Source organism: Microcebus murinus, chromosome 13 (assembly GCF_040939455.1).
Source record: "Microcebus murinus isolate Inina chromosome 13, M.murinus_Inina_mat1.0, whole genome shotgun sequence".
NCBI lineage: Eukaryota > Metazoa > Chordata > Mammalia > Primates > Cheirogaleidae > Microcebus > Microcebus murinus.
In genome coordinates, this window is record NC_134116.1 from 70,347,608 (window position 1) to 70,368,797 (window position 21,190).

General features: G+C 31.9%; 1 protein-coding gene across 11 annotated transcripts in view; it reads right to left on the bottom strand.

The window, feature by feature from the left end:
- The window catches only part of NBEA (neurobeachin), a 582,638-nt gene that overhangs the window by 351,689 nt on the left and 209,759 nt on the right, over positions 1-21,190 (bottom strand). For 10 of the 11 annotated variants that reach the window (XM_076009491.1, XM_076009489.1, XM_076009488.1 and 7 more), the window contains 2 exons: positions 20,271-20,397; positions 8,063-8,190 (listed from right to left, as the gene is read on the bottom strand). In XM_076009491.1, coding sequence (XP_075865606.1) covers positions 8,063-8,190; positions 20,271-20,397 — 255 coding nt within the window. Of the gene's footprint in view, positions 1-8,062; positions 8,191-20,270; positions 20,398-21,190 lie in introns of those variants that run through there. The other variant, XM_076009494.1, reaches the window with a different exon arrangement.

Sequence of the window (21,190 nt, forward strand, 5' to 3'; positions counted from 1 at the left end):
TTCCATATATTGTTTATTCAGCATTTCTTTGGGAGATCAGAGGCTTGATGCTAACTAGTGACCATCTTGTTCATGCTACTCTCAAAGTTTTCACTTTTAATGTTGTCATTTGGTGAATTAAAATAATTTTAATGTAGTGAAATTTATTATCTTTTTCATTTTATGCTTTTGTGTCTAGTTTAAGAAATCTTTTCTATCTTTGGCAATACAGATATTTTCCTATATTTTCTTCTCCTACAACATGTAAAATTTTGATTTTCAATCACCATGGTAGTGACTATTGTTTATTTGGGGAGGAAGGTATTCAATTACTTACTTTCTTTTGTCTTTTTAATTAATAAGAGGACACCCAATTGATCTAGATGCATTTATTTCATTGTTCATTTCTTTATGATCAATCTGCAATGGAAATTTGGTCACATAATGTTCCCATATGTGTGGGGGATTTTTCTGTATATTTATTCTGACAAAGTGATCTATCTCTGGCCACTACCACACTATTTTAATTATAATAGTTTGTTCATCTTCAAAATTATCTTGGTTATTTTCATCTCTTTATTGAACTGTAGAAATTTAAGAGAAAGCTTGTTTGATTTCATGAAAATAATTTTTTAAATTAAATTTTTACCAAAATTGATGGCTTAGCATATACTAAAATACCTTCTTTGTGATGAGTCTTCCTACCATAAATAAAATATAATGCACCATTATTTAGGTCTTTAATGTCAGTCAAAATTTTTTATAATCTTCTCTATAAAGGACATTAAATATATTTTAGTGTAGAATACAACAGATAAGTAAATTGCATAAAACATAGGTTATTTAATTATTATGAAGTGAACACCCTTGTAACCACTATATAAAGAAATAGACATTTCCCAAGTATCCCAGGAGACCTAATGTGAACTATAACTCTCTCTCTACTTACAACAAGCCATTTCCCTGACTTTTATGCTGTTTTCCTATTCTTTATAGTTTTATCATGTAAACGATATACTTGTATCTAAAAACTACTTTGTTTTGCTGATTTTTTTGAGATGTCTTTTAAATGTCTTTTAAACTACAGATTCCTCTTATATCTTCTTTTTCTTCATGTAATTTATTTTGAAGAGACTAAGTCATATGTACTATAGAATTTCCACCAGTGTGAATTTTGATGATTGAATTCCCATGGTATAATTCAACTTGTTGGGTATATAAGGTTAATCAGATTCAGCTTTATTTTATTCATCATTCATTCAGTCAGTCTTGTTGGATGATATTTTTCCTATCTGGTTGTCTAGTTGTCTCCTTATGATGTTAGCAGCCATTGAAGCTTAGATCTATTAAATCCTCACAGAATGCTAAATAGTAATATAATTAAAATATTCCTCCACAATTAATCAGATGATGTATTTCTTAAAAGACAAAACTTCTTCTATTAATGATTTGGTATCAGGGTGTTCAGTTCACAGAGGAAGGACAGAACATACTTGAAAATTTCCCTTTATCAGTTTTCAAAATAAGTAATTGGTTATCTATCATCCTCTAAATTTGACCAAATCATTTTGTAAATTACCATTTTGGGTCCATGGATTTAAACATATCCACACATTATAATATATTGCAGTATTATATTTACTATATTATATTTACTGATCCTCAAACTTCCTCACATTTGAATAATAGGAATCTCTTCAAATTACCTACTGATTTGTGTTAATAATCTTTGATAACTTCTTTGCTTTTTGGTATCACAAGATGTTGCAGGTAAATCCTTAACGTTTCCTGCCCCAGCCTTGAAATCACTTATTTCTCCCAAGTAGCCCTTGTTTCTTTCGGTGGTTAATGATAATTCAATACTTCAACATGGACTCCTTAGTGCGCACACTGCTACTGACTTGGTTTTGTGTCCAGGCAAAACAGTAGACAGGGCTACTACTGTATAGAATACATATACCCATGCTAATATGGATATGTGTGTATGTGCACATGTACATAATGTCTAAGTCAAACTCAGAACTAAGAGCTTTTAGTAAACTCTATGTTATATCTGGGTGTCCTTTTTTCAATAAGAATCCTGATTTTCAATCAATGGAAAATATAATTAAAATATTAATAATCACTAAGCATTTTTATCCAATATTACATAACATTTTTAATAAAAATACCAATAATGTCACTACCAATATAATATTGTACCCTATTTTTTGTAGTTTTCAGAACATACAGCCATTACTTTTGTAGTTTTCAGAACATACAGCCTATACTTTCTTCCATACAACCCTCATTTAATTAGTTCTCCAAATAGATCTATATTTGATGGTCATCATGAGTCCTTGCATTGACATCATCTCCAATCAGTTTGATTGCTTGATGTTCATTTTATAGTAAATTCCTCAGAAGGGGCCAATAGGAATAATAATTCCATTCCAATAGGAATAATAATTCCTTCCTCAGAAGGCCAATAATCCTTGAATTCTTTCATGTTAACAGTTTGTCTGCAGTCTCTATGTATAAAAGGTATTTTAATTTCTAGTATATCTTCAATATCCTACTTTAATTTCCTCTGGTAGAAAATATGGTGTCGAAATGTATGACGAAAATCTGGTTTTCTTACATTAAGAAGTTTATATTTTTACATAGATACTCAAAATATTTTTTTCTTTTTCTTTAAAGCTCATTAATTTTACTAGAATATGTCTACATGTTGGCCATCTGGGTTAATTTTTTCAGGTATTCAATGTACTCTCTCAATATATATTTTCAAATCTCTCCTTTTTAAAAATCTAGGAAAATTTCCTTGAATTATTATTCCTATTATTTTCTGTTCTTTGCTTTGATTTTCTTGTTTGGAAACTCCTAGTATTTGTATGGTAGATTTTCTATAGTTGTCCTTTTCGCTCTTTTCTCATCTCTTTTGTCATTTTTTTAAATATTTATAATTTTTCCTTTTTTAACTTAATATTTCTCTTATGGCCTTCTTTACTTCTGTATTTCTTTTGTCTTAGTCTTCATTTCTATAATTTATTTACCTCTTTATTTCTAATTGTTTTCTAAGCTCTATCACCACATTTCTGAAATTCTCTTAATTCTGATTTAATCTAGTCTTTTATATCCTGTATCATTTTCTAATTTCTTTTAGCCCCTTTGAAGTTTTTTAATCCTTTTTTCTGCCATGCTTTTATTGACTGAGAGAGTATTTTTCTAACCATTGTCATCTTTCTTATATTAATATATAGTATTATAATCCTTTTTGCTACTTCATTTCATGTTAAATTAGTTTTCCTGAATTTTTAGATAATTTTTAGATAGCTCCCCCCCACCTTTATATTCTGGGATCACTCTTCTGTTTTTATGTAGTTTTCAAAAATATGACAACCTACTTTCTGAGATCTATTAGCTCTGTTTGTGTTCCCCAGTTTTATTTGGCCTCTCTGTCTCTTTTGCCTTTCTACTGCTCAATTTTTTCTTTTTTAATTTTAGTCTTTTGGCTCCTTTTCTTAGAATCTGCTACTAAATTTGGATTCTATTCATTGTAGTTTCTCCTAAATGTGGGACTTTGTCCTGGAAGAGAAGTTTGATTGGTTAATTTCTCCTGGGTCCCAGATGGCTCTATCCTCTTTTGATCTTAGCATGAAACCCTTGGATCATTTGCTATTATAGTGTGTATAAGCCCTCCTACTTCTCAAATTGGTCTTCTGGGTTTCCAATGAGCATTTGCAGACCAGATTCCTCAAATGCTCCCTTGCTTCCCACCACCTTCTCCCACAAATGTGCTGGTACCATGTAGCTGTAGCTGGATGGTCCCCACCGAGGTATAGGGTTCAATGAGATAAGCTGTCACCTAGTTTTGTTCCAATTATTGTTCTGATAGTTATTGTTTCACCTGTTTTATGTTAACGAAATCAGAGATATTTATAAATTATGCCAATATTGCCACCTCTCCTGAATTTGTTGTGTGCATTTTTGGTATTGTTACAATTTTAAAATGCTAATTCTGAAGTTACATTTTAATCTACAATTTTTGAATAAAAATATGCATATTCAAGTTTTTATAATTATATGTCCAAACTGCTGCTATGACTCATCTGTGACTGACATGGGCCTTCTTGACTTGTCTCATTTCTTTCATAGTAACATTTCGGTGATATCCTATTTCAGCAGAGGTGGACATTTCATGCTATATTTATATACTTTTAAAAACTGCTAGTCCTAAAATCTATAAATATTCTTGAGTATTATGTGGTTTTAATAAAATATTTATTAATGCCACTAAAAGCATAGTAGACATTTTAGTGAAATTGAAATTTCCTGTACTGCTAATATCTCCTAAAATGTTTCAACTTAAATCACAGTCCTGGCTTAGCTATTCAGATTCTCTCTTGATAGGTAGTTAAGTACAGCCAGATGATGAAAGATATTTACATTAAGAGCACATTCAGATTCAAGGCTGGCATAGTGGGGTGCCATGCTGGGCCATTTTCTGATGACTAAGGAAGGTAACTCAGTCTGAGAGAGAAGTGAGAACACTGAGTATATACACAGTGAGAAGCAAAGACAGCTTCACAGCTATGAAGTTGCCTTGATTGTCGTCAGAGTATCCTCGGTTACTGACTCTCCTCTCCCACTTCCAGGCTGACTAAAGTCTAACCATATTTTACTTCCAGTCTACTCTGCTAGCAAAAATACACACATACTCCAACACCCTTAAACATCCTCTCTTCTGATAAACTTGGGAGACTGCTGTTTCTTTATTACTAATGATAACTCTGGTCCACTGCAGTCCTTAGGACTCCTGAAAAAAAAGGATTAGTATCTAATCCACTTCCTGACACTCAGCACCCAATCCACAACTGGCCCTGCTTTCTTAAATCCAAACTCTAAAATATGCTCCTCTCAACTCCCTTTCAGAGAAGTCCTACAGTTTCTCTGGAGGACATTCTCCATTGCCAAATGAAGCAAGCCAAATAAATCTAACAATTTTGGATCACAGGTTGTTTTGTCATCTTTGGCTGGTAAAGTTTTGAAACTTGCCTACATACACACTCCTAGTAATTTTTATATATTAGTTTGTAAATTGAAAAATAGAATTTTCTTAGAGAAAGTTCAGTAAGCTTCAAATAACTGCTGTCTTCAAAAATCCTTAATTATTGCTAAGAGAAACACATACCAAAAACTACTAAAAATAGATACTGTTAATAAATGACCTTAAAAACCTCAACTACATTGTTCTAGAATCATACAATCATAAATTTAACACAAGCTGACTAATAAAAGTGACAAATTAAGAAAACGAAAGGACCTTATTTTAGCTTGTATTTTAAAGGACACAGATAATAAAATGTACCAATGATTATTCCATAAGAAAAAACTTAAACCACAAATACATGTGTGCATCAAGAAAAACTGACTATAAAACATCATATAAAGATGTAATTCAAATATATTTTGTGATTACCTGAAATTAAGAGTAATTTCCTTTTCATTTCATGTGACATTAAATTATCTTCAGTTACCTAAATTCAGTTTTGTTCCTAGCATATACATATATATGATAAAGTCAAAGGCAGTTTTATCTATTTATCATAAGCACTATTTCTTAAACAGAAATATTCAATACCTAGGATAAAGATATTTTCATCACGTAAATGTTCTGGGTTCTTCATAATAGTCTGATAAGTCTTTCTTCTCAGGAGAGAGGAATTGCATATTAAATTGGCAAAAGAAGAGAAATAGATGAAGAGGAAAAAAGAAACAATGAATAAGAAAGAGTACATGCTCCAGAATGACAAGTTGAAAGGACATGCATTTCTACAGGCTGGGATAGAGAGCAAAAATGGACCCTGGAGGACTACTATAGCAAGCTCATGGGTATAGATAATTATCAGTACTGGGAACTCTCACCAACATTTTATCAATCTTCCCTTATTTTCAAAATTTAACTCTATTAAAAATTAGTAAAAGAAATGATGTTCTATTCATTGAAGTACAAGGGAAAAATTACAGAACATTTTATGTACCAGAATCTAGTCTACACAATGGCAATATAAATAATATTTCCTACTTACAGTAAGTAAAAAATAACTTTATTAATATTGTATAAATAAAATGCCACAGGAGAAGAGAAGGCATTAATTTGGCTTAAGGAACATGCTTTCCTGACTCAGAGGATGAGTATAATTTGGGGGAGAGAAAAAAGAAAAATGATTCAATGCAGAAGGAAGAGTTGTATAAAAATAAGAGATGCGATAGTGTGTAACCTGTTCACATGTTTAAGAAATGTCTTCTATATTAAGTCGAAAGAAAGGTTACGATCAAATTGCGCAGGATTACTGAATGTTGTTCTGTTATACAGCAATACTTTCTTGATTTTTGGATCATATGGACTAGCAAAAATTCAGAGTACCATATCTTAGGGTTGTCAACTTTTTATTTTGCCAAGTAATAATTCAATATGATACAGGCTGTAATGAAAGTATAGACAAGGTACAGCAGGAAGTGAAACTAGATGGCTTACTGATCACTTTGTAGGGCACATGACCTTCTGTCTGGATAAGTAACGTAGTTATGTATACCTGGTCTTACCCTACCAGCTCCTAAAGCCTTTTCCTCAATTTTACAAGGACATATATTTTTGAAAGGATAGTGTGTTCCCTTCCTCTACTTAACTACTGTAACAGCTCAATTCAGTCTTCTGAATTCCAGACATACTTTGAGCTACCTAAGGGCATCTCCAGCTGGATAGTCCATTGATACCTCAACCTCAGTTTCTCCAAAATTTATTCATCTTTTCTGTCAAATTGCCTTTCCTCCAAAATGTATTCATTTTGTTATTAATATTTTATTAAAATTACTATTAATGTAAACATTGGAAGTGAAAATATATTCTAACATGCTATATAATTTAGTTGTTCATTTGGTTTAATACCTATTCTTTCCTTGTTAGAATATAAACTCCACAAAGGCATAGATCTTTGTCTGATATTCACTAATATATCCCAAGTACCTAATAATATTTAGCTCAAGAGCAGGAACTCAGTATTTTTGAAAAAATGAGTAGCCCCCTATGTGCCATTGTTCTACGCTTTATATATATTTTGTAATTTAATCCTCATAACAACCCTGGAGTGCTATCATTGACCACATGTATAAAAAGGAAACGAAGATACAAAGTGGCTAAATATTTCACAAAGGCCACAGAGCTAAGAAGTAGTAGAAGTAGGATTCAAATTCTGTTGGTTCCCAGAGACTGAATTAACTATTACTGTCTTTCCAACAGAACATTGTGTAGAAGCAGTTAGAACAATGACAGAACAGGCACAGGATAACTTCCTTGCTTCTACAGTAAACAGGATGTGTAAAGCAAAAAAAATATACAAGGTAGCTAAATCCAAGCACTACCTAAAGTTACCTACAGCTATTATTCACCCACAGGATCATCGTGATATTGATTATCCCTTTCTAAAGCTTAGAAATATTCATAAGACAAAACTTTTTATAAAGAAATAAGACTTCTATTAACCATATTTTCCAAAGCCACTCTCCTAATGCAGGTTTGTAAATTAAATCTTCACCACAATGAATTTATCTTCTTTGCCTTCTTACTCTAGTTAAGCAGCTCGTGAGAAGATAATAGATTCTTTAATTCTCAATGAAGTATTTCTTCAGATTTTTAATGTCTTATCATTAAGATTCTCACATTACACACATTATGTGGATACAAAATAACTTAAAGAAGCTTTGTTCTCACAGTTAGAAGAAAATTTTAGGGACCATTCCTTAGTAAATATACTATCCTAATGAGAGGACATACAGCAGCCTGACAGACTGGGATTAAAGAGCCAGTGGCTCCCATTCCAATACCTTTTCAATGTTCTTCAGTTCTCTTATTGGCATTGACTATGCAAATATGTTATTTAAAAAAATTAGAAAGGAGAAGGCATATATTGAGAAACTTCTTAGAATTTGTGGAAGCAATGTCTTCACATTCTATATATTCTTCCAGAAGCACAAATTATGTCATGGTTAACACATACATTATAGGATACTAAAATAATTAGAATAGAGAGAGAAATCATACCTTCTATCAATAGCTCTTGTCCATGACTGCCAAGAAGTGTACGAGATAGGAATGGGGCAAAGTCTACAAAAATTTCACGAAGAAGAGGAGCAACTTTTTCTAAAGCTCTTTCAAGTTTTGCAGTGATGCTGTTGAAATTAAGACATAAAGACTAATAAATATAATTCAATATAAAATGCTAAATAAACTTCACTTCTAAATTAAAACCTTCAATAATTATAAAAGTCCAATTCTAGCCCATGGAATAATAACAAGCTTCATATAGAAGGGACGCCCTGTACAGTTTCACATATAGTCTAAGGATACTCCAAAGATTACAACTAAATTAGAATGACTATACTGTGAAAACGAATCAGGGTTCTGCTGACTGAAAGGGCCAAAGACCATCCACAGCTGTAGGAGCATAGGAAAATGAGTTCTTGTATGCTTTCTCTGTCTATCCATCTATCTATCAAAGAAAATGAGTTTGACCACCTACTATCCAGTGGGTAACTATGCCAGTTACAAAGACTTTAATTCTTGCTTTGAAGGAGGTAGTCCCTGAAAAGTTGGACTAGTAAGGGTAGTTAGCAGCTGGAATTCATGTAATATGGTTGAATGCTTTGCCAAAATAGGCATTTTCCATTTCATGAGTCCCTTTACTTTACTTTACAAATAGTTGTGTTATTATTTATATGGTTCAAGGTTGAATTTTAAGTTAATGGACTTACATAAGCACTGTTTGACATTCTTGGAAATAACTTTGAATGGTATGTGTAAAAGAAAAAAGTGAGTGAAGAAGATATTTCTACTCAGGCAAATGAATAATTTGGTAACAGATCTATATCTTTAGATGTAAGAGCTTTGGAGTAAGACTGCTTGGACTGTAATCCTGGCTCTATTCTTATGCTACCTAGGTAACCCTGAACTCATTGGGCTGGCTTTCTATGCCTGCAAAATAAAGATGAACACAGTACCTAACCAGTGAGAATTAAATAAGCTAAGACATGTAAAGTACATAGGAAAATACCTGGCACACAACTAGATGTCAATAATGTCAGCTTTTGTAACTGCTATTTCAAATGAAACACACTCATACTTACTCTGACAAAATGTAACTCTGACATGTTCGACAAAACAAAATCCATATAATAATATGTTAGATGAGCACACATTCTTCTACACAGAAGATATGTAAAGTAAGGCATTCATGCTTAAAAATAAAAGTTCTGCCACAATGCCGAGGTAACATTTTTCTTACATATGAGGAAAAATTTATAAATGAAAAAACAATAATTTGCAATATATTACTAATATTTAAAACTGAAATCTGGCATATTTTGAAAAAAACTTTTAAGTGACTAAATAGAAATTAGGGAATAATTCAGGATGCCTTTTTTCCTAACTTGGAAACATCAAGTTTTGAATCTTTGGGCACTCTAAGCTTCACCATTAGCACTTCTATTTAACTTTATCTCTTGTTATCTGGGTCAACAACTTTAAACTAAGTAGAAAGTGTAGAGGAAACTTAGTTTAGTCACTGCCACATACACTTGGAATATTCTGGAGGAACAATTTCAGGTAAGAACAAGGGACTTCAGTGGGGCTTGGCAGACTTGGTATAGACAGGAGTTTTTAATACTGTCCCCTGCTCTATTATTCCTAAAGCAAGCACCTCTTTAAGACCCTATGACAAGGTGTAGTGCAGATCAGAATCAGATGGGGGCATGTTTAAACAGGCTGCTAGGCCCCACCTTCAACTTCTGATTCAACAGGTCTGAGTGTAAGGCGAGAATTTGCACTTGCAACAAATTTTCAGGTGGTGCTAATGCTGCTGATCCAGTAAAGGAGTTTTGAGAATGACTATTTTAGTGAGAGTATTTACTAGTAGTCAGTATTAATGAAAAAGCTAGCAAAACAAAGGCTACGGGAAGGCATTGAATAATCCTAATCGTTTTTAGTGAATAAAAAGTCTCTTTTTGAAAATAAAGAAAGCCCTGTAAGGAGTTGAAAAGTTTCAACTGTATGAGATATTAGAATTTAAACTACACTTGACTAAGTTTTTTACAACTTGAAAATTAAAAGGAAATTAAATTTTTCTATGATAAAATTAAGGATCAGAAAAAATGGATCTGACATAATTCAGTTGACATCAGTTATTTTTTAAAAAAAACGATGCCATTTTAACATTTATACTACATTAGATTGAGACCTGGGGTTATAGGATTTGGCCTCCAGGCCCATCCACGGGACCCTGGAGATTAATCCCCTGACCATACTAGGGAGAAGCTTGCTGGTCCTGAGTCACCCATGGGGTGTCCAAGCTGGTTCCATGTCCCTTTACCTTAGGGCATGCCTTACTCTGATGGGGCCACCAGGCAAGCAGTACCAGGGAGGGCTGGCAGGCAGGCAGCTCATAGTCCCAGCATCCTAGATATAGGATAATAAACATAACAGCTATATAAAAATAATTTAGATTTTCACCTTAAAAATAGGCTGATTCCCTTGCTTAGAACAACTAAAAAAGCTAGACAAAAACCAAACCAATACAAAACACCTTTTTGAAGGTAATGGAGAGTTAAGACAGAGATCGATTATTTGACCACGATCCTGCATGCTCTCCCATGGATATGTTTCAGTAGAAGCAACTGAATAACTTAGAAATTGAACAAAATTTTTAACTAAAGTTCAGGGCCCACCAAAAGGGGAGAGAGCTTAGAAAAACCCTTGTCATTTAAATTGGGATCCTGTAGAACTACACCCTAAAGTAGCAGTGAATCAGAAAATGTCTGATCCTTTATCCTTGATTGCATTAAGATCATCTAGGATTGCTAGTGCCTACAGTTTTTACAAGAAGAAAATGTAAATGTTTTTCTGGAAAAAAAACACCATTTTGTACCTTCATATTATCTTTATAATCTTTCATATAGTATAGGTTTTCCACATTATAAAATCAACAAAAGACACAGAAGTAGATAACAAGATATTATTGAATACCAAAAGAAACACAAGATCATAGAGGTAGCTCTAGGAGAAAGCCAACTAATTAGATAAAGACTTTATGGTCACTATATTTATATTAACGAAAATTAAAGATAGACAACTGGAAGAGAACATTAAACTACAAAAAATCAAATAGAAATGTTACTACTTACAAAAAAAATGAAATTAAGAACTGAGAAGATTAGACATAGCTAAACAAAGAATTAGTAAAGTAACCATAGGTTAAAAGAAAAGACTCAGAATCATGGAGAAAGAAACAGGGGTTGGTGGGGAGAGGATATAGATAGATGAGAAATTTTAAAAAATGTCTAATTTTGTGTAATTCAAGATCCAGAAAAAAGATGGTATAAGTCAGAAGCAATACTTGAAGAGGTAACGGCTTAGAATTTTCCAATACTGATGAAGGTCATCACACTTCAGATTTGAGAACTCTCTATAAATCCTAAGCAAGATAAATACAGAGAAAACCCACAGCACCTGTATATATCACAATTAACTGCTAAAAACCAAAGATAGAGAATATCTTAAAAACAGACATCACATGGATGTGGGTGGAGCACAGAAACAATAATAAGACTGGAAGTTAAGCTAAAAAATAAAAAACAAAGAAAACACAGAAAGAAATGAAAGCCAAAAGACAATGGAATGACATCTTTAATGCATTAAAAGAAAATATTTGCTCACCTAGAATTCTACATTGGTCCAAAATATCTTTCAAAATATGAAGGTGAATTTCAAAGATTTTTTTGATAAATAAGAACTGAGAGAATTTATGATGGAGAAGCCTACACTAAATAAAATACTAAAGAATGTTTTCCAAAAAGAAGGAAAATGATACTAGGTGTAAGTCAGACATTCAGAAAGGAATCATAGCATCAAAAACTGATAAACATTTGGGTAAATCTAAATAGATGTTCACTAACAAAATAAGTATAATTTCTTATGGGGTTTAAATTTAAGATGCATACATATATATATACATATGTATATGTTAGCAAAATTTTGGGCAAATGAAGTTAAATTATGCTAAGGTCCATGCATTGTCTGGAGAGGGACTTTGATAAATCAATGGTAAATGTTGCAATGCGGAGCATGATCACTTAAGCATCATTCATCAAAGTGTGTTCTCTAGTCCAGTAGCATTGGCATCGCCTAGTGCAAGGGTTAATTTTATTTGTCAATTTAACTGGGCCAAAGAATGCCCAGATATTTGAATAAACAGTACTCTGGGTATGACTGTGAGGGTAAGATAAGATAAACATTTGAATAGGTAGAGTAAGTAAAGCAGATTATCCTCCCTCATGAAAGTGGGCTTCATCTAATCCAACTGAAGACATGAACAGAACAAAAAGGCTGAGTAAACTCCTTCTGCCTGTTTGAGCTAGGACATTGGTCTATTCTGACCTTTGGACTCAGACCGAAATATCAGTTCTTCTTGAGTCTCAAGTCTGCCAGCTTTTGGACTGGAACTTATACATTGGCCCTCCTGGTTCTCAGACCTTTGATCTTTGACTAGAACTACACATCAGCTGTCCTGGGTTTTCAGCTTGCTGACTGCAGATATTGGGACTACTCAGCCTCCATAATCACATGAGCAAAATCTTTATAATAAATCACGTGTATGTGTGCATGCATGTATACATGTATGCAAACATATTATTGGTTCTCTTTCTCTAAAGAACCTTGACTAATACACCTAGGAACTTGTTAAAGATACAAATTTTCACACCTTACTGGAGAATCACTGAATCAGAACCCAGCAATCTGCGTTTTAATAACCACTCTATATTATTCTGATGCATGCTGATGTTTGAAAACTATTGCACTAGGGAAAATAGTAATGTATAATTACATTTGATGACAAGTCTATAAAATAATTAAATAAAAAGCATCATAATTAATGACAAAATGCTCAAAATTTTCTATCTGAGATGAAGAACAAAAAAAGAATGCCTGCTGTAAACATGTATATAGAAATTTGCATTGGAGTTGTGAGGTGATACTATAAGTCAAGAAAAAGAAATAAAAAGGTTTAAGGATTGTAAAGGGGGGAAACACCCCCATTATTCATAGGTGACACTGTTGTATACATACATATACATTTAGAAACAATCTATAGAAAAATAATTGGGAACAATAAGTGAATTTAAGGTTTTAGGATATTAGCTCAACATACTGAAATGGAAACAATTAAAACAGTTAAAATGAAATTTATAAAATAAATCATTTATATCATAAAAACATAAAATTCCATTTTAGCCTTGAAGCAGTAAGATTGTCTAAAACTGCCTTCCATGTTAATAGCTAAAAATATTCGACAAACACAGGGAACAATTATTTCCAGACAAGACAAGGAACAGAGGACCACGGATCCTGAGGAAATCAAGCAAATGAGGTAAACTCCACCCCACCATCATCCACGATTCCTTCATGGAGGTATTTCTCAGAGTATGGCAAATACAGAGCCTAGCAATATTTTTGAGCTATCAAGAGTGAGAATGTAGTTTAAAGAGATCAAGGTAAATAGAATTTGCAGGACAAAGTCCCTGGCAGGAAGAAGCTAAAGACAGAAACAATTCCAGAACAATTCTTGAGTCTTTGGCTAAATAGCAGTCTACCTATATGAAGCATGAAAGCTCCAAGGGCTAGGACAGAACATTTTTATAAAAAGAACAATTAAGAAGGAGCTGTAACACAGACATGGCTGAGAGTATACACAAAACTTGGAATTGTCTGTGTTCCCACCAGCCAGAAAGGAGAGACCTCATTAAACACACTGAGCATTCAGGAGAAATCCCAGCAACTGCATGCTTTCTAAATGTGACAAAATTAGTCCAAGAATAAAGGGTTCTCGACTTGCCTTAAAGATTTTAAAAACATGCCTCATGAGGAAAGATAGCCTTTTGAACAAATGGTGGTGGAGGGAATGGACATTCACAGGCAAAAACATGAACCTCAACTTAAACTTCACATCTTATATAAAAATTTAGATCAAAATAGATTACAGACTTAAAAACTATTAAGAAAACCACAAAACTTTTTAGAAAAGTAGGAGATAATCTGGGATGTATAGCTAGATGAAGAGTTCTTAGACATAATACAAAAAGCGCAATCATAAAATTTGAAGCCAGACTACAGAAAAAAAATTTAAATGTTCCCTGCCAAAGACCCCATTACAAGGATGAAGCAACAAGCTAGTTCAGGAGAAAATTCTTAGGAGCCACATTTCTGAAAAAGGACTTGTACCTAGAATATACTAAGAATTCTCAAAGCCCAAAAGTAAAAAAGTGATTCAATTAAAAAATAACTAAAGGACATGAGCAGACAATTCACAAATAGGACGTGCTGATGAAAAATAAGCACGTGAAAAGATGTTTAGCAACATAATCCACTAGGAAAATGCAAATTTAGACTACAAGGAAATGTCACTATGCACCTGTTAGAATGGCCAATAAAAAAAAGGAGAGAGGGAACACCAAATGCTTGTAAACATGGGGAGACACTGGACCACTCAAACATTTCCAGTGGAAATATGAACTGGAATAGCCACTCTGGAACATAATTTGGCATTAAAAAAAAATAACTAACCATGTACTTGCCATAAAAGTCCAACAACCTCACTCTTGGGCATTTATCCCAGAGAAATAAAAACTTATGTTCACATAAAAACAAATGTTTGTTTCAGCTTTATTCATAATAGCCCCAAACTGCAAAAAATCTAAACATTCTTTAGTGGGTGAGTGTTTAAACAAACTGTCATACATCTATACCATGGAATATGACTCAAAAATAAAAAAAGGAACAAACTATTAATATATGTGACAACTTGGATGGTTCACATGGCATTATATTAAGTGAATAAAGGTAAATGTCAAAATAAAACATGTATGAACCAAAGAAGAAATAGGTAAAATTAGAAAAAAAAATTGAATAAAATTTTAAAAATATACTAAATTTGTCAAATACAGGTAAAATAGTGCTTAGAGGAAAAGTTACAGATTAAAATGCTCATACACTTTATTAGAAAAGAAGAAACGTCTAAAATCAAGGATCTAAGTGATGGATCATAAATGTTTTCTGTAAGGGATAAGATAGTAAATATTTTAAGCTTTTAAGCCATACTGTCTCTATTGTAACAATTAAACTCTGCTACTGGGATGTGAAAGCAGTCACAGGCAACATATAAGCAAATGAGTGTGGCTGTATTCCAATAACAGTATTTACAAAAACTGGTGGCAGAATGATTTGGCCCATGGACTGTATTTTGTATACCCCCGATCTAATTTCACCCAAAGATCTGGATAGGGAAAAGCAAGCAAACAAATGTAATCAGAAGGAACAAGAGTAGAATTCACATAATAGAAGACAGGATAAAAATTGAGACTGAAATAATAAATACAATATCAATTTTTGGAGGAAAAATCATAATATTTAAAAAAATCAATAGCCATTCTGATAATAAAATGAGAAAAAACCCACAAATTTTAAAAATCTAGAATGAAAGAGAGAACATCATTAGATATCCTATACATAGTTTAAAATAATTACAAAAATTTGTGGCAATAAATCCAACAACTTAGAGAAGATGGCTAAATTCCTTGAAGCCAAAAATGACCAAAAGTGATGCAAAAAACCCCAGAATATCTGAACACCCACATATCAATGAAAACAACTGGATCTGTAATTTAAAATAACCCTGGAGAAAGAAAATTCTAAACATAGGTGGCTCTACTGGTAAATTCTCAAACATTTCAGGAAAAATAACTCTAAAACTATGAGTGACATTATTTTACATATAGGAAACACTAAGAAAAGTACAGAAAGTATTACAACTATTAGCTGAAAACTCAGCTATAAAATTCTAAATAATTTACCAAATTTACTTAAATTAAGTTGGTTAAGCAAGATTATCAGATATAAAATCAATATACAAAAATAGATTGTTTTTCTATATACTACCAAAACACAATTAAATGTTTTCCCATTTTTTCAGCTTTATTGATGTAAAACTGACACAGACAGTATTCAATTTGCTCTCTTTTAAGATAAATTAGTTTATATTTTCTATAATTGTACATAAATGGAATCATATACTATGTATTTTTTAATGTGGCTTCTAACACTCAGTTGGAAATTTACAGTAAAAATTTTAATTTATATTAACACCAAAAATATGAAAAATAATTAAAAGACATAAATATAAAACTTTTACAGTGAAAACTATAGTAAGTTGCTGACAGAAATCAAAGCTCTCAATGAATGACAGATAATATTCATAAGTTAAAATACTTAGTATTGTTAAGATATAGATTCTCCCCAAATTTAATTGTTTAGATATAGATTTAAATTATTAAGATTTAATTGTTAAAATTTAATTGTTAATATAGATTCTCCCCAACACTATTGTAACTAAAATTTCAACAATTTCTTTTTATTTATTTTTTTTTCTATTTTTTTTTTATTTCGGCATATTATGGGGGTACAGATTTTCAATTTCTTTTTAAAATTTGACAATTTCTAAAATTTTTATTAAAATGTAAACAACCTAGAAAAGTCAAACCAATTGTTAATGAGAACATAATTAGAAGACTTATACTACCCTGATTTCAAGATTTAGTATAAAGCTACAGTAAAAGAAGACAGTGCTGTGTCAGCATATAGGTCATGGAACAGAATGGAATCCAAAAATTGACCTACACATAGGTGGTCAATTGATTTTAAACCAATGTGCCAAGGTAATTCAATGGTCTGAAATACTGACAGACACATGGATAAAAACAAATACCAAACTTTACTTCACCATATACACAAGCCTAAGTCAAAATAGATCAGAGACCTAATCATGAAAGATAAAATTACAAAACTTTTAGAAAAAAATATAGGAAAACATCTATATGACTCTGTGGTAGGTAAGATTTCTTAGGATTTACAAATGGCATAAAAATAAAAGAAAGAACTATTTGAGATGATGGCCTTTATCAAAATTAGAAACTTTTTGTTATTAGCACTTTTAAAAAATGAAAATATAAATGACACAATGAAACAAAAAATTTTGGAATGCATGTTTCTTACAAAGAACTTACACGCAAAATATATAAATAACTCTTAAATCTCAGTAACAACCTAATTTTTAAAAAACAGCAAAAGATTTCAATGGCCAATACACATATGTAAAAAACAACACGCACCATCATTAATCATTAGGAAAGGGAAAATAAAACCAAATGAGATCTGATTACCCAGCCATTATTAAGCCTTAAATTAAAAAAACTGATATTATAAAGTGTCAACAAGAATGTGAAACAAAGAACTTTTACATATTGCTGACAGAAATAAAAAATGATACTACTACTTTGCAAAACAGCTCAGCAGTTTCTTATAAAGTTAAGCATGTACTTACTACTCAACCAGCGATTTTACTCTTTGTTGTTTACCCAAGTGAAATGAAAATATATGTCCATGCCAAGACTTTTACTCAAATATCCAGAAAAATCATTATTTATAACTGTTCCAAACTAAAAAACCCAGATGTCTATCAACAGGTGAATAGACACATAAATTGTGCAATAATACCCATCAAAAAAAGGATTGGACTACTTATGAACAAAATGACATGGATGAATCACAGAATCATCAAGCTGAGTGAAAAAAAGCCAGAAAACAAAAAAATTATATACTGTTGATTCCATCTATGTGAAATCCTTGAAAAGACAAATCTAAGTCACCATGTTAAAAAGCATATAAGTGTTTGTCTAGGACAGGGATGGGGGTAAACTATAAACGAGGCACAAGAGAACTTTCAGGGTGATGGATATATTTTACATCTTGATTGCAGTGGTGGCTGTATAAACTGATGAAAACTTATTAAAAAACATTCATTCAAAATGTATATTCAAAACTCATTAAAATGTATATTCAAAATTTAGCAACATAACCAGTCTAAATAAAGCTGATCTGAAAGGTAACTTGAGAAAAAAGATATCAATACAAAATATTACATTCCTAAGGACAAATCAATAAGAAATATATAAGACTTCTATATAGAAAACTGAAAATCAGTACTGGAAAAAATCTAAAAAAAAAAACTAAAGAAACTGAAAGAATATATAATGTTCATAGTTTGTAGGTCACAAAAATGAAAGAGATCTATAGAAAGAATAACCCAGTTGCAATGGAGTTATACTTCAACTCTTTATAAAAACCCTAGCAAGTTGTTTTTAAAATCGATATTGGCAAACTGATTCTAAAACTTAAAAGGAAATGCAAATCATTAAGAGTAGCTTAGAGTAGACTTTCTTGAGGAAAAAGGTCAAGGTGGGAAAACCTCACCCAACCCAATATTGATCTTCATTGAAGCTAAAGCTAACTATGACTGTATGGCAGAAAGATAGAAAAATGAGGTGGAAGTGTGTGCCAAAAGATAATGAAATATATATAGACACTTGATTTGTGACAAAAGGGACACAGCATGGTGAAAAGAACTGTCTTTCAAATAAACAGTGCTGGGTCATCTTCATATCCCTATTATTCCTACCTCATTATATTCATAAAGTCAACTCCAGATGGATTATACATCTAAATATAAAAAGCAAAGAATAAATAAGGTAAATAAGGTAGGAAAATGTAGGAAAAGCCTTCGATAACACAAAAAGCACTTATAAACAAGAAATTGATAAATTAAATTTCATTAAGATTTACAACTTCTGTTGATCAAAACAGACCACATAGATAATGATACGAAAAGCCATAGATGGGAGAAGATATATGTATGACATATAATCATCACGAGGCTCATTTTCAAAATGTATAAAGAACTTTTAGAAATCAATAAGAAAAAGACAAACAACCCAACTTTCAAAAATGGGCAAGATATTTCAATAAGAAAATCATAAAAAAGAAAAACCAAAAGACCAATAAAAATATTTAAAGACTGCTCAACCTTATTAATCTTCAGGAAAATGCAAACCAAAATACAATGAAATGCCCCTATCCTCCCACCAAAATGGCTAAAATGAAAGAAACTGAGTACAATGTCCTGTCAAAGATATGAAGCAACAGGAATTCCCATAATCTGCTGCTGAGTTAGTAAACGTGTATAACCACTTTGAAAGACCATTTGGCACTATCTAGTGAAATTGGACATATATAAACATTATGAATTGGCAATTCCACTCGAACTTATTTACCCACCAGATACACATACTAATGTGTAGTATACCCACATAGTAACACTGCACTAACAACAATTATAAGTGGCATTATTTTCTATATAGCAGTATTATTTTTGATAGCTAAAAAATGGAAAATTTCAAATGCCCATCATCAGTAAAACAAATTATTTGTGGAATATACATATAAAGGAATAAAAATAGAGTAAGAATGAACAAACTATTGCTACATATACCATGCATGAATCTCATGAACATACTGAACAAAAGAAGCCAGAAACAAAGAATATATATGGTGTACTTACATTTACATAAAATTCAAAAAGGACAAAGTATCCTACTATTAAAAGTCAGAGTGAGGACTCTGAAGAAGAACATGAACAGTGACTGGGAAAGGGGCACAAAGGGGGGCTCCTGGGGTACAGTCTATTTCCTGACTTGGATGATGGATGGTAAGATGAGTGTGTTAATTCTTAAATTGAGATTTTATACTCTGCATATGTATTATATTTCTATAAAAATTGTGACTATATACACATACACATGTGTGTGCACATGTACACAAGTTTACTCCAAGAATGAGAGCTAGTGCCTTCTAGGACTGTTCTTTAATCATGACAGATGAGAGAATCTTTGGTTATTTGAGATCCAAATATACATGTTATAGACATCTTTGCAGACTTATTATGAAAGTTTATATTTGATTTTCCCCCAAAGATGCCCAATTTTATCATGTTACCATTTGTACATTTTTTAACTTTTACTGGCAATAGTAACATATACTATATGACAATGGATTACAAATCCAGCAGTCAATGCTTTAAAATCACTCAGCACCTCTCAGTTTAGACTCTGAAACATAGTCTCACAGATTTTTATATAATAATTAGCCAAAAATATTAGAACAATGTAATTACATATTATAATCACAAAATACATAATTAACCTACATTCTCCTGAATTCTTACTATATCTTTGGGTGGTTTTTTTTTGGTATACTGTTTCACTATGTTAAAAAAAATAAAGGAAGAGTAAAAAAAAAAAACAGTTATGCATACCTCATGTTTTCAGCTGAATCTTCTGGCATTGGAGCAACAGTTTGTACAGCTGGAAGGTTTTTGCTGGTAGCACCATTCACAAAACTAGAAGAGGAGGAAGAGGAGGAGGACCCTGAATCCACGGCACCTGTTGCCAAAATAATAATTTTTAGCCTTAAACATAAATTTACTTAACAAAAGAATTGTAATTATATCATGACTATATGATTTTGAAAGAATTACTCATCTGAATTTCAAAACAGAATTTGACAATTGAAAATCATTTGGCTGTTAGTATACTAATAACTCTTTATAATTTTAAACAGCAGCTGTTGCATTAAAATCCAGTTGATTTACTCATGTTAAGCTAACAAAACTACATATTACAAATGGGGTATAAATAAATGACATCAACAAATGAAAAAAATTTCAGAGAAAATGAGGCTGCTAAAACAATACAAATTTAGATGTAAACCTTATCATTGCTATGTTGTTATATTTTTATTTTTCAACATCTAAGGCATAGTTTATAATGAATTGTCTGAGCATAAGCTGGTGGCACTGCAGCATCAAATGCTCATTCTGATAAGATGATTATTTACGAAGAGCTATAATGAGGATAATTGCACCTGATTTTATAATAACATGTTCTCCTCAACTGTATGAAGATGCCATTTTAGAACAGATTGTTCTATTATATGCCGTATAAGTATATTAAAGTTAGCTGTGGAGTTGAGGGACATCTAGTGTTCCTAAATATTATCATATTTTATACTAATTCAAAAACTGAATTGCTTACTGATGTTTGTACTGTAACATTTAACAGCACCTATGTGCCAACATCTAAACTGGACAATACACACAGTTTCGATGTTGGCCCAAAGATATATACACACACAAATATGTACCTATTTCTAAAGAAGTGTATTACTTACATTTTA